The following is a 13,017-nucleotide window of genomic DNA, read 5'->3' as shown; positions in this document are numbered from 1 at the left end:
GTATAATTCCTGGCAGAACATGGGAGCTATATCCTACTTCTCATATGCTTGAACTTAGAAAGATGCCTATCTTGCCACAGGGCAGGAAATGGGGTTTATTAATGGTGGTTTTAAGGAGTTTGTACAGGCAGCAGAGAATGAAAAGAGAAAAGCCACTAGAGTTTTTCTCTTATGTCAGCTTTTTTTAGTTATAAATATCAAGGAGAAAGAAGTGTTATTACTGTGCTACCAAAATACAGCTAATCTGATGGATAGAGCACCAAGTGCAAAGTGGGAAATCTAGCTTGACTTTAAAGTTTGCCCTCTGGTGCCGTGTAAATTTGTACACATAATTTCCTTTTGCTAGGCTCTCCACTTTGGTTTGTAAAATCACTGTGATGAACCTTTCCTTACTTTGAAGAAGAAAAAGCCATTATGGTTAAGAGGTCCACTTCCACAAAGCTCAGCTACTGTTTTCCTGTGTACATTTATAGATAGACTTTTTTTCCTCCAAGACCTCTTATTAGCACATTTTTAATATGAAACAATTAATTTAGTTCCCATGAATAAATGAATAAATGTACAATTAATCCTTATGTGGAATTTCTGTGGAAATAGACACAATTTTATGGTTCTCAACCCACTTATGTCTGTCCTGCAATTTCTGTTGCTGTGGTATTGATATCCCCAAACATCTGTATAACCACTGAGTAAAACAGGATTGCCTTACTGAGGTAACATCTATGAGGTAGCTCGTTGGTCCTGTAATGATGGCAGGTTCACTCCAACTGACATTAATACTGTGAGGAGATGTAGCTAAAACAGTCACATTTTCTGGAGGAGCATCTGGAGCTGTAGAAAAAAAATGTTTATGTGAATCATGGCCAACAAGGTGCACAAGAAATAACCCAGTATAATTTTAATGGCCAGCAAAGATTTGCAAATAAAATTTTGTCACACAATTAAGATTACACACTGCTTAAATAACTATAATTTTTCTCCTTTTTTCGTATGTAAGTCACACCATGTGGTTTAGAAATACATCTTTTATTGTAACCACTACAATTTTTCTAGAGTATAGACTGCCTACGACTTAATCTTAAATTGAGATTATAGGGTTATTTAATTACAAGTTCTTTATAAGTATTTCACATTACACAAGCATAATATATTCAAATATTTATACAAATAGACAGGTATAATAAATCTGTTTATGTCAAATGAATCATTCAAAGAACAAGAAATTGTGAAAAGACATCAAATTCTGCATGCTAGAAAAAATTTCCAGCAGTATCATAAATTACAAGTAGAATTAATATTTTACATTTCCTTTAGATTTATTCTTATCATGTTGAAAAAATACAGAAAACCCAAACAAAAAAATGTGGTAAGAATTGCAAGAGGGCATGAATGTTCACATTAAGAAATGAGATTTCCCTAAAATTTCCATTTGTTGAGGTGATATGTGAATCAACCTAGTTATTTCTTATTAATTAATAGAAAATTAATGAAATCATAATAACAACTCAGCAATTCTCAGTAAATGATATTACTTTTTTCATAATAACCATTCAAATTTCAGGAAAATAAAATTTGGAATAGAATGACAACAGATTTGTAGATAATCACAGAACTTGGCTCCAGGGTGCCTTGTTTTTGGATGCACTACAAAAAAAAAAAAGACAACTGTGGAAACTATCACTGAGCAGCTTATTAAAAAACAACAACATATTTGTGCCTATTTCCAGAACTTGACTTCATGGTGCCCCCTTTTCTATCTACCACAAAAATATCCACACCAGTCAACAGTACATTATAAAAAAATTTCTAAAGGATCATACCTATTCTAATCCTAAAATGCAGTCTCTTTTCTCAAACAAGATTAACACATGAATATGTAGTTTGCCACTATTAATCATTAGGTAAGAGGGCTAAATGAGGAAAAAAAATGGAGGGTATACAAGGCTATTTAGTTTTTCAGGAAGAACACAGGGTAGGAAAATGAAAAGAATGTGTAAAGAAGTATGTAACTGTTGCAGTTATGTGTGAAAGATTAATGAGGAAAATAATAAAATTTTGCACTATGGAAGTGAAAATTTGGCACCATCATTGCAGAATAAAATAGAAATATTTGGGATTAGGTAAGGTACTAAAATGAGTTTAGGATGTTGGATACAGGAATTAGATTCCTGCGCTGGGATTAGCAGGAATATACAAGACTTTATAGGCAGGATCAAATTCAACCATTGGAAGCAGTCCCCAAAAATACTGAAGAGCATGGGACAACTGAATGGAGAGTGTAATTGAATGAACTGTGAGTGCACATGAGGGTCTTAAAAGAGGAGATTGTTTAGAGAAGTCTGGCTGTCAAGTGGGGAGCTACAACAGATAAAACAAATACAAAATTGTCCCAAAAAATTAGAATAAGCACAAATTTTATTTTTCAGGTAATGCATGTCAGTCTTGTTACCAAACAGTGTTTCAGTGTAAACAGTGATTCCAGTAACTATGGCAATGACATTTATCAGCTTTATTGCAAAAGGAAATTTCTGGAAGACAGTATAAAATTATATATATACAGCTTCTTGGGCCTTAGTTTTCAAACCAACCAAATTTCCAAAGATAATTTTCCATTGTTTTTTATAGAATTAATGGACTCTGCAGGTAAGCATTAGTTGGTGTGAAATAATTTTAAAGCATAATCTCATCTACAAATTATACAGTCTGCAGTTACTTATATGGTTAAGTTCCATATGCAGTTTATACTTGATGTATTTGTAGATATCTGCAAAAAAATTTGATTGAGTATGCTTTATTTAAGTTACTTATCTAAAGTATGTCTAAATATTAATACATGGTTTATTTTAATTATGCAAAGTAGAATATCAGACATTAACCAAATCATAGTAAAATATAGGAACCTTTTCTGAAATTACATGTATAACTGGGGAGAAAAGCACAAAATGAAAGCTATCTGACATGTCTTGTGTCTTACAAAAGATATCTTTTTTAAAATTGTGTTTGATTCAGTGGAAAACTGCTGAATTCTGATTTAGATCTGTTTGTGAAATGAATCTGGTCAATATGAAGCCATGATATCACTATCCCCTTTTTCTTATAAATCACAGTAATTTACTCTGGAGAAATGACCTAGTCTTATTCTCTCATTCCCCCATAATCCAATCACTTCCTCTCATAAGCACTTTTCTCCTGGTTTTCACAATAATGCATTTTCTGTAACTAATAACCATCATTTCCTGATTATCATGCTTCTATCCTTGCACAGGAATGTGGGTCTTATGGAGGTCAGGGTCATCTTTCCCATCCATCTGTGTCCTGATGCTAAGGCAGCAGTTAAGTGTGTTAGTTTGAAGATAAGTCTGGATAGTCTATCATTTAGCATAATATTCAAAAGTAAGACTGAATACTCCAATTTTCTAACAGAAAGTCAGTTTGGTTAGGATCAGCTCCTTTTTTCCCTTTCCCAGCAAAAATTAAGTGTGGGCTTCAGTTATTTAATTTCTAATCACCTAGGTTATTTTAATGTAATTTAAAACAGTTATAGCTTATATTAGCCCATAATTATTTTGAAATGTTTACTTTTGAGGAAATGTAACAAAAAAAGAAAAACAAGTTATCCCAGACAAAGCTTTCCAGTAGAAAGAACACAGAACAAGATGTGAAACCTCATTACTTTTCATCACACAAAAACATTTATTTAATAATATCAAGCAACTGGGTATCAACAGGGATTGGGAAAGAAGGCGCTGAAAAGAGAAGCATAACCCTCTGCCCCATACTTCTGTGTCCTGGCCTTCATGGGCCATTTGAACATCTGGGATTTTCCTTTGTACCTCAGTGTATCCTGGCACTGGGGAACTTGGCAGTTTACCAAAAAGCTTTGCATTGTATAACTGTATGAGATCCAAAATGAGGTCAGTGATCTCACTGTCTTTCATTTGCCAGCTAACACTGACCCTCCACGACCATTTTTCTCTCAGAAAACCTAAATTCAGCCAATCTTATTCTCCTCAAAAATGTAATAGTGAAACTTGGGGTAAGTGTGGGTGTGAAGGAACAGTTTCCATAGCTATGGAAAACATTTCTTGCCCTTTCCCTTACTGTGACACAAAACTGTGATCCTCTGTGCTGGTAACTATATAAATCTAAGTTACAATGGAAATATTTAATCTTGTAGAATAGATTTGGCTCTTGGGCAAGTAATCAGTTAAGTAATAATGGTGCCATCACACTACTTTATGAGACAGTAAGACAATTCCTGTGAGTATAATCTGCAAGACAGAAGGCTGAACAGTTTATCTGTGTGATGTGAGAACTGGGCTGTACTAACAATCTGTAATATTTTCACAGAGTAACTCTAGAACCACTCTCAGTACAGAACACTGCCATTATTTTTTGTTTGAAACTTGCAAATGAGTTAAAGAATCTCGAAAATAATTCCTATAGCCTTACATTTGTCTTCATAATGAACAACTGAAATAAACAGCTAAGATCCTCACCTTAGTCACTGGATAGTCAGAATTACTAGGAATTTCTGCTTTAGTACAACAATCACATCCTCAGAACATGTAAAAAATATTTAGGATTTCATTTATGTAAATTTTCTGCTATTGAGGTTTTTTCTCTTTATATTCTGGGAAATGAGTCTAACTGTTTTCACCTTATATGCTCCTCCTGAATATGATAATAAATAAACTCCTTAATATAATACTTGAATATTTTCTTTAGGTTTGAGAGAAAGACAAATTTCTGAGAACCCAATGAATTATGAAGAAAAAATCCTTTAACTATTGTTTCACAACAAAGGTAACCTTACCTTTGGTAGAAACAATGTCCTACAGAGGCACTTCTTGAAAAACAAGTGAACAGTGCCTATCTTCTGCCGTCAAGTGCACAAACACAACTTCCATTGATTTTATGGGCTAAGTACTCAGGGTATTTTACATAGCAGCTAAACACTCTTAAGCCCTAACAGACCATGTATATTGGCTGTGTATCAGCAGGCTAATCCAGAGGATGCTTGGCCCTGTTCATGAGGGGAAGGAAAGGGAGATCAACACCTGTTTTCTGAATACACTTTACAAGTCTGCCCAGAGTGCTGGATCTGCTCGGTGCATTCTGAATTTCTCTTTCCTGATAGAGGCCATAACCTTTGTAAAAGAAAGAGCAGAACTATGGGGATTTTTAACAGTAATTTTAAAACCTAGGCTTTGAAAAGTATGAGGTACCAAGAAACCTGCCCTTGCTTAAGATCAGCCACTGCTCATGGAGGCTCCCAGCACTGCTGAAGCAGAAGCCAGCTGGCTACCTACATGTGTCATATCACCTTCGTCTTTTTTTTCCTCCTCAGCTGATTGCCCAGGGAAATGACCAGTGCCCAGACATGACATTTGGAATAATGCCTATGCTTCCTTGACTCCACAGCAGTGTCCTTTATAGGCAGCTTATCTCCTGATGTGTCACCAGTTTAACTCACAGGAAATTCATCACTGCCTACTTCCATCACCACAGATACAGGTTAGCAGCCCCAGACACTTGGGCTGGAAGAACTGTTAAGAGTTTTTATACCTTCGACACCACCACTTTTGCTGAGAAGACACTGAATTGGCATGAAAAGGGTTTATGCAGTCTATTAAGATGTTTATATTTTAACTACCATCTTCTCAGTGGGACTGGATAGGAAACTAGCTCTCTCTTAAAGCAAATCATCACTGTCTGAAGAAGAAATAATAAAAAGTATCCTAACTTATGCAATTATATGTTTTCATTATCTGCTTTTCCTTCCAGTTTAAATCCCTAACTTCTGTAAACTCAGCAACCATTTTTGAAAAGTATTTGCATACATCAGCAACTGAGTTCTATCAATTTAATAGTAAGAAATCTCCCCAGATCAGCTGGCTCAAGAGTTGCTCAAGTTGTGCAGAACTTCTGTTATCTATTTTCTGCTCCATTTGGGTTTGTTGGGTTTTTTTCCTTCTCTTTAATTTAAAATGTTGCATTGATTTACAGGCAGAGGTTCCCCATGAGTCACTGGACAAAGAAAGTAAGTGCACATGAAAATGACTCTGCTGCTCAGTTGGGAACTTCTCAATTCAAATTACTACTTCTGAGTTTTATAAAAAATCAGGCTGTTATGATGCTTACTACAACAGCACCCAAAGCCTCCTGTGTTCACATCACATGATTATAAAAACATGAGCAGGACAAGGTAAATATCTGGACCACTGAGTAGTCCTTTGTACACAGCTGTTTAAGTACCTGGTGGCTCTAATATTACTATTACTTTGAAAGGGGAAATGACTGAAAGAGTGATTAAGTCAGGCAATCCATGGTGATTCTCAGTTCTTCAGAGGCCAGGTCTCAGATATTCTCTGGCCTAGGATGGCTGCAAACTTGTAAGGAAGGCCATATATTCCCATGACAACTGCCTAAATAATTTATGTTTCATGTCCTCTTCTCTCAGATATTTAATGCTGACTTATTTATGACAACTACTGCTTCTCTTGCTTGGAAACTTAAATCCTCAGCTGAGGCATGAGAGTTATGTGTCATGGCAATCCTTTACATGTTACATGGCTACTCTGATTAGTAAACTCTGTAGATGGATATGGTTTTGGAAAGAAATCTTAATTGCTCTGAAACTACTGCTTAAATTCCACTGCCAAAACCACACAGAATTTCAGGAAAATATTACAACTTAATGAACAGATTTTGAGTCAAAGAATTAAAAAAAAATACCTTTTTCTTTGGCACACCCCACAGGTGAAATTGTATTGAAAATTGGCATATCAACTCACATTAGCAAAAATTCAGACTTACCATGTCTACACGTGTAGTAGTCTGAAATGCTGTTGGGTAAGCAGTAAATATAAAAGAGTACACAAAATAAATTGACATATCAGTCTGTGTAAGGTATAGCTACCACACAATTTATATCTGTACATATATATACACATCTGTATCTCATATGTCAAGAGTTGCTATAAATCCTTTTTGACTTCACCAGTATTTTAGGTCTATGAAGAAATAACTTCTAACAAGATTTCCTGTTATTTAGATGAATATCACATTGCTATAGCATCAATGAGACACAGCAGACATCCTTACTTACAGCCAGGAAGGGTTTGAGTTGAAATCCAAGGTGAAGAACTGCCATAACCAACACTCGTACTGGCAGCAACAGCAAATCTGTACCATCTGTATTTTTTCAGTCCATACACTGTGTCTTCTATCCAGTCATCCATGACATTTTCATATAAATACTGGTGCTTCTCATATTCAATACATTCCATAGCTTCCCAGTCACTGCAGTGGATGGATTGTAGCTGTGTGGTAATCTTGTAGTTTTGAAAGTAGCCAAGGATAGATTTTGGTGATCTCCAATGCAAGGTCACACTTGTTGATTGCACATTGGAAAAAACAATATCCCTGGGAGCACTAGGAACTACAGATTAAAACACTTGTAAGATACCTTAATTTGAATGAAAAGTCATTGCACTATATGACTTTTATCCACTGTTGAAAACATATTTTAATAAGCATATCTAAAAACCAAGATTCAAATTCATATGCTTAACAAGCCATATTTCCAATGGCATAAATCACATTGTACATAAATATGGTATAGTGGTATACATTTACTATAGCTTTTGAAATAGAGAATAATTCTTTTAGGCATGGGATGTAGGACCAGCTTTGAGAGGTGTGACATTTCTACTGCTACTTTTGGGGCTATATCTCAACTAATTGAGGGAATGTTACAGAAATTTATTTTTCTATGCTACCCATAGCATCTTTTACTGTGGGTTCTAACTGGGGTTCTTCGCCTCTCATTTAGAAATACTCATGTGTCTCCCTCTCTCTTGCTAATATCTGAAATCCTCACACAACACATCAAAGTAAGTTTCATAAGCCTCCTGTTTTATGTTCTCAATGAAAAATATCAATACATGCAATATGTTTGTCTGGCATTATAGAAGTGCTCTACAAGAACGTTTAAGAGCTGAATAAAAGATAAAAAATAAGATTCCCACAAACTTTGATTCAATTTATTTATATGCAGGTTATATTCATGTCCATGAGACAGAAGCAGTGCATGTATGTACATACATATACATGTACACCCATTTACCCTGTCTATATTGAGTCAGCAGTGTACTCCCAGATTTCACAGTCTAGTTGCAACATATGGTTTTGTGCCATATCACATAGACATAGAGAAAGCTAATATTATCTCCAAGACTCTGTAAAATAATACTAATACTCTCTATGGCAAAAAAAACCGTGCAGAAAAATCAGATCAGAAATCATTGTGTGCACATAGCTTTAAAGAGTGCTTTATAGTCTTTGGGGTAAGAGGTATCACTGGTAAAAGAAAAACACATGATACATCCTCAAACTGAAACTGAAGAAGTCCCAAGGCTTACATAAAGAAGAAAAGGATCCCAGACCAGCGTTACTGGGGAAGAAAGTATTAATTTTCTTTCAGCCTCATGGGAATATCTGATCTTTGCTTTTGTCTGCAAAGTTTTTTTTATTAAAATCATCACAATATAATAAGCTAAAACTTCTCCACTAAATGCGGATGTTTAACAAGAAATCTGAATCAGACAAAGCTGTGTTGATGAAAAGGTTGAGAAATTAAAATCCCTTCAAATGAACCTAAAGCAGGTGGAGTCTGCAGGAGAGGGAGTAGGCAGAGAACCCCTGTTCTTCCACTGAGCTCTCTCACGCACAAGCACACAACACCACAACATGCAACAGCCCCATAGGTTCCCATCTTGCTACGCATTAACCAGACACAGAATAAGAGCAAACTATATTAAAAAAATATTTGCTAAAGACAACTTCCATCATTATACTCCATGATATCAAAATTAAAGTTGTTTTTCTTTGTTGTTATTAGCATGAAGATAAGTACAGAGAGTAGTAAAAAACATCATGCTCAGATTTGGAGATGTAATACTTTGTTTGCCTACTTTAAAAAAAAAAAATAACTGCAATATTGTCATAAAAGCTCTATAAACTGTATTGGCTATTTGTGTAAATTACAAGAAATGTCCTAGTTTGACTACTACTTTATGGAAAATAAAGGCAGAAAAACGCTACATGGTTAGAAGAAAATACCTGTATTTTTCTTCCATAAATCTACTCTGTTGTAATGTAAGCTGTTAATATCTGTTAAGATGCTGCAAAAATATGATTTCTTATGTACTCAAATACAGTAATGATAAAATGTGGGATAGAATAGAAAACTAACTATTGGGCTATATTCCAATACAGATACAAGGGTTTGCCATAAAACAGATAGTAACTGCTTAGCTGCTGGGTGTTAGTAGGAAGGTGGAAATATATACCTTCACTTACTCAAATGTGCAGCTGGTTAAGCCCTGGCTGGCGCAACTGCAGTCTCTGCGCCAAAAACAAGGCAGGTTAAAGAGACTGGTCATAGATACAGGAAGAGGAATGCTCATTGTCTGGACACCATGGTGGCCTTTCCTTCTTAAGGACAGTACCTAGTTCCCTTATTTTCAACATGCAGAATGACATCAAAAATAACTGAGTGTTAGCATTTTCAAAGTAAAGAAGGAAAAAATGCTTGGCTTTCATAGGACTAGAAATTATATCAGACAAAATGATGGTGGCTCTGATTTGGGGCCAGACTAACAAAATTCTAATAAATCTAGCCTCTATGAGCTTTTCTTTTATTTGGAAAAGAGACAAATTCCCTGAAAGTGGGGGAAGAATGGAGGGTGGATAAATGATGTTTCTCTTTCTATCTGTCCTTTTTCCCACTGACTGCTGAGGACACCCATACAAATTATCTTCACAAGGCTGAAGTCAACACCTGGGATTATCCCAGTAACACTTTTAAACACATGAAAACCACCATTTTAAAAGACAAACTTGCAGGTATCCCGATAGCAGACAATCAGACAAGCATTTCTTCTTTCACACAAAAGCTTTGATAACTATTTCATGTTGTCTTTTTTTCAGTTTATGAAAACCCATATAAACAAAATATTTTGAACCTAGAAATGAAGTGTTAGTCAGCAGAATTCACAGTAAAATTTTCTCTGTCATTTCCTAGCCAGACCTTTAAAATGGAATCAGAGCCTTAAACATTAGTCAGTTTAAAATCAAGCTAATTTTCTCTCCTTGCTTACATAGGCAAATCAAATATAAATGTAATGAACTCATAACAAACGAAAAGATGTGACCTGAAACTGGAGCAGATCAAAGAGGTTTGGTCCTAGGGCCACAGTGAAGAGCAGTGACACCCAGTGGCACAGTGTCTCTTGAACTTGGTGATTGTGCTCAGAGGCAATTTCAAGACAGCTATGCTATTGGGTTACAGATACAAAGAGGATTACAATTACTCTAGCATGGAGAATTAGATTTCCATTCCTCAAGAATGACTAAAATCCCCCCCAACTTTTTCTCTCCACAGATGGTACTGATTTGAACAAACCATTCCATGCTTCCTAGAGTAATCATGCAGCTTGTCTAAATTTTCTAAACATGACTTAACTATGATGAAATATCACTGTTCACACTAAAAATTACGGAAGCCAGAAACTGCATATTTTTCAATTATTATTTCAGGTTACACTGGAACTGTATAAAGATTTACTATGGATTCTTATACACTGACAATTTGCTGTGTACCTAATGGGAATTGTATTATTAATCCAAATTTCCAGAAAGGTGCACTGAAATAAAAGGCATGAAAAATACTGTGATTGTGGCATTGTAAGACAGTAATTGGTGAGGACTGTGCTCTGATTAGCTAGTGAAAATTCTCGTCCTAATCCCAAGTTTAAATTTCTCAAGAATCATACACAGGATCCCTTAAGTCTCATCACATATCTCACAGTCTTTCCCTATTGTATAATGTTTGCTATAATTCAACTATCTCTGGGAGTAGGGAGTTTGTATAAATCTGAAACATTTGGTGTGATGCCCTTCACCTAATTTTCCATTTAATAGTTTCTAATTCAGCTTTTGAAAGCCAGACGGGAAGCTGGCAGAGAGGCTAACCATGAAATGCTGGTGAATTCAGTTTCTGGAATGGAAGAGGAATGAGGTATTTTCAGATTCATCTACCATTGTTCATATGATGCCTAAATTTCAAGGAAAAGTAACTGAAATCAGATCCACATGGGATTTTCAGCTCCTAAAACCTCTTTACGTGACTGAGCTCTCACGGAAGTTGACAGAAAGATAAACACCTAAATAGAAGTTAGTTTGACAGATCTTGGCCATATACTTGTCTGGCTACAATGCTAATAAGCCCTTCCAAAGCTGATGGACTGATCTGAGATTAAGTTTTTATTTGATAATATAAATAAAAGAATTTGATAATATAAATAAAGGGAAAAGCACTAGCACAATGCAAAGACTCATATCAAGTTGAAACTGGCCAGTAGAACTGCTTTAAACTAAGAAAAAACACTTGGTAGAAAAACCTTACTCACAATGCAAAGATAACCTAAGGGCAGCAAAGGACATATACTCAAATCTACTGAGAAAAGAGAGGTTATGGCTTTCTGTGGAGACTTGTGGAAAGCAACAACTACAGCTGCATGGGCCATGAACAGAAGACAGTAATATGATATGGCATAGTTCCTAACAAAGTTAATAAAAAAAAAAGCCTGCCTACAGAACAGCTGCTTCTAGCTGGAGTTTGGATTAAAAGGACTGCGGCAGCCTAGAAGTCTGTTGGGCGGTATTAAGAGCATCAATAGGAGGAAAGTGAAGAACAAAGTAGAACCGACAGCAGTGGGCACAAACCAAAAAAAGTCTTCAGAAAATAGAAATAGCTGAAAAGAAAATAAATACTCTGTATTGATTATCTCTATTAAATTTTGAAAGCTTAATTACACAAATGAGTTCCATGGGTGAAGCTGTTAACCCTGATCATGCTAAATACTACTTGAGTATGGAATGCTAACTTCAGAAGGACTCATCATGATATCTAGTCCTGCTCAGTATGACTAAGTACATCATGAATAGGACCCAAATTATTTTGCTAACACAAAAATGTAAAAAACTGTAGACTTGTTTTCCCATGACTTGTACTGACATTATCAGACATGCTTTAAAGGGAATTGCACACTTGAGAGCATGTCTTAAATGAGCCTCTATGGACCATGTTTCTCAGTCCTTAGCACATCAGAAAACTGTGGGATCTAAAAACTGAAAAATCAAATAATGCAAATCTAGAGAAAAATGCACTTCTTTAAGCTAAAAAGAGTAGTGAAAAGTTGCCTGTACTCAAGTCTTAAATGTTCAGCTTTCCATTAAACTAAAACACTGTCTGCTATTCAGTAAACATTTGTATTTGACCTGTAGCATCCATGTCAGCTTTGTACATATATGTCGCCACCATTTCTTACATATTAATGCAGAGTTGACAAAAAGGACAAAAATTCCTTTATCCTATGCTATATGAATCATCAACTTTTATCAACCTTCTTATAAAAATAACACCAGTTCAATTTGATTTGCAGCAACCAAGTAACACTGCATTTTTCTAGTGAAGATTTCCCATCAGTCTCAAAGCCATTAACTTAAATTTGGACCAAACAACTAATCATAAGATGTAAAGAAGTCCATATTACATAAATAAAATTACATTTGGGAAAAAAAATAGTCATCTTGGGTAGAAGTGCTTCAAAGATCCTTATTCCTACTTCACTCTGCAATTTTTGGATTATTTTACTCTAATACAATCTTGAAATGTGAACTTGCAGCTGGGATTGAACATGTGAAACACAGAGCCCTTTTCTTCATTAGTGACAGGGGACACTGAAGCTTTGACATTTCCGATACAGTGGCTCTTCAGCAGGCTGATTCTTCAGGATAACCAGGGCAAACCATCTGCACTGCACATCTTACTTGCAGCCCTAAGAACCACTTGGGGGCATGGGTTTAAATATTCTTGCAGTGCATCACGGTCATCTGTCATTTTCTTCACTACTTAATGAGGACAATCATGTAACTCCAGCTCAGAGC

At 35.6% G+C, this 13,017-nt stretch overlaps 1 protein-coding gene across 1 annotated transcript in view; it reads right to left on the bottom strand.

The window, feature by feature from the left end:
• The window catches only part of PTPRQ (protein tyrosine phosphatase receptor type Q), a 128,904-nt gene that overhangs the window by 42,369 nt on the left and 73,518 nt on the right, over nucleotides 1–13,017 (bottom strand). Inside the window, exons 43-44 of the mRNA XM_085569150.1 lie at nucleotides 7,112–7,444; nucleotides 710–831 (exon numbers count right to left, since the gene is read on the bottom strand). Of these exons, the coding sequence (XP_085425276.1) occupies nucleotides 710–831; nucleotides 7,112–7,444 (455 nt within the window). The remainder of the gene's footprint in view (nucleotides 1–709; nucleotides 832–7,111; nucleotides 7,445–13,017) is intronic.

This window comes from Lonchura striata, chromosome 1A (genome assembly GCF_050655825.1).
Source record: "Lonchura striata isolate lonStrDom1 chromosome 1A, ASM5065582v1, whole genome shotgun sequence".
NCBI classification, from domain to species: Eukaryota; Metazoa; Chordata; class Aves; order Passeriformes; family Estrildidae; genus Lonchura; species Lonchura striata.
The sequence above is the reverse complement of the archived record's forward strand: the minus strand, read 5'-3'. Positions and strand labels throughout refer to the sequence as shown.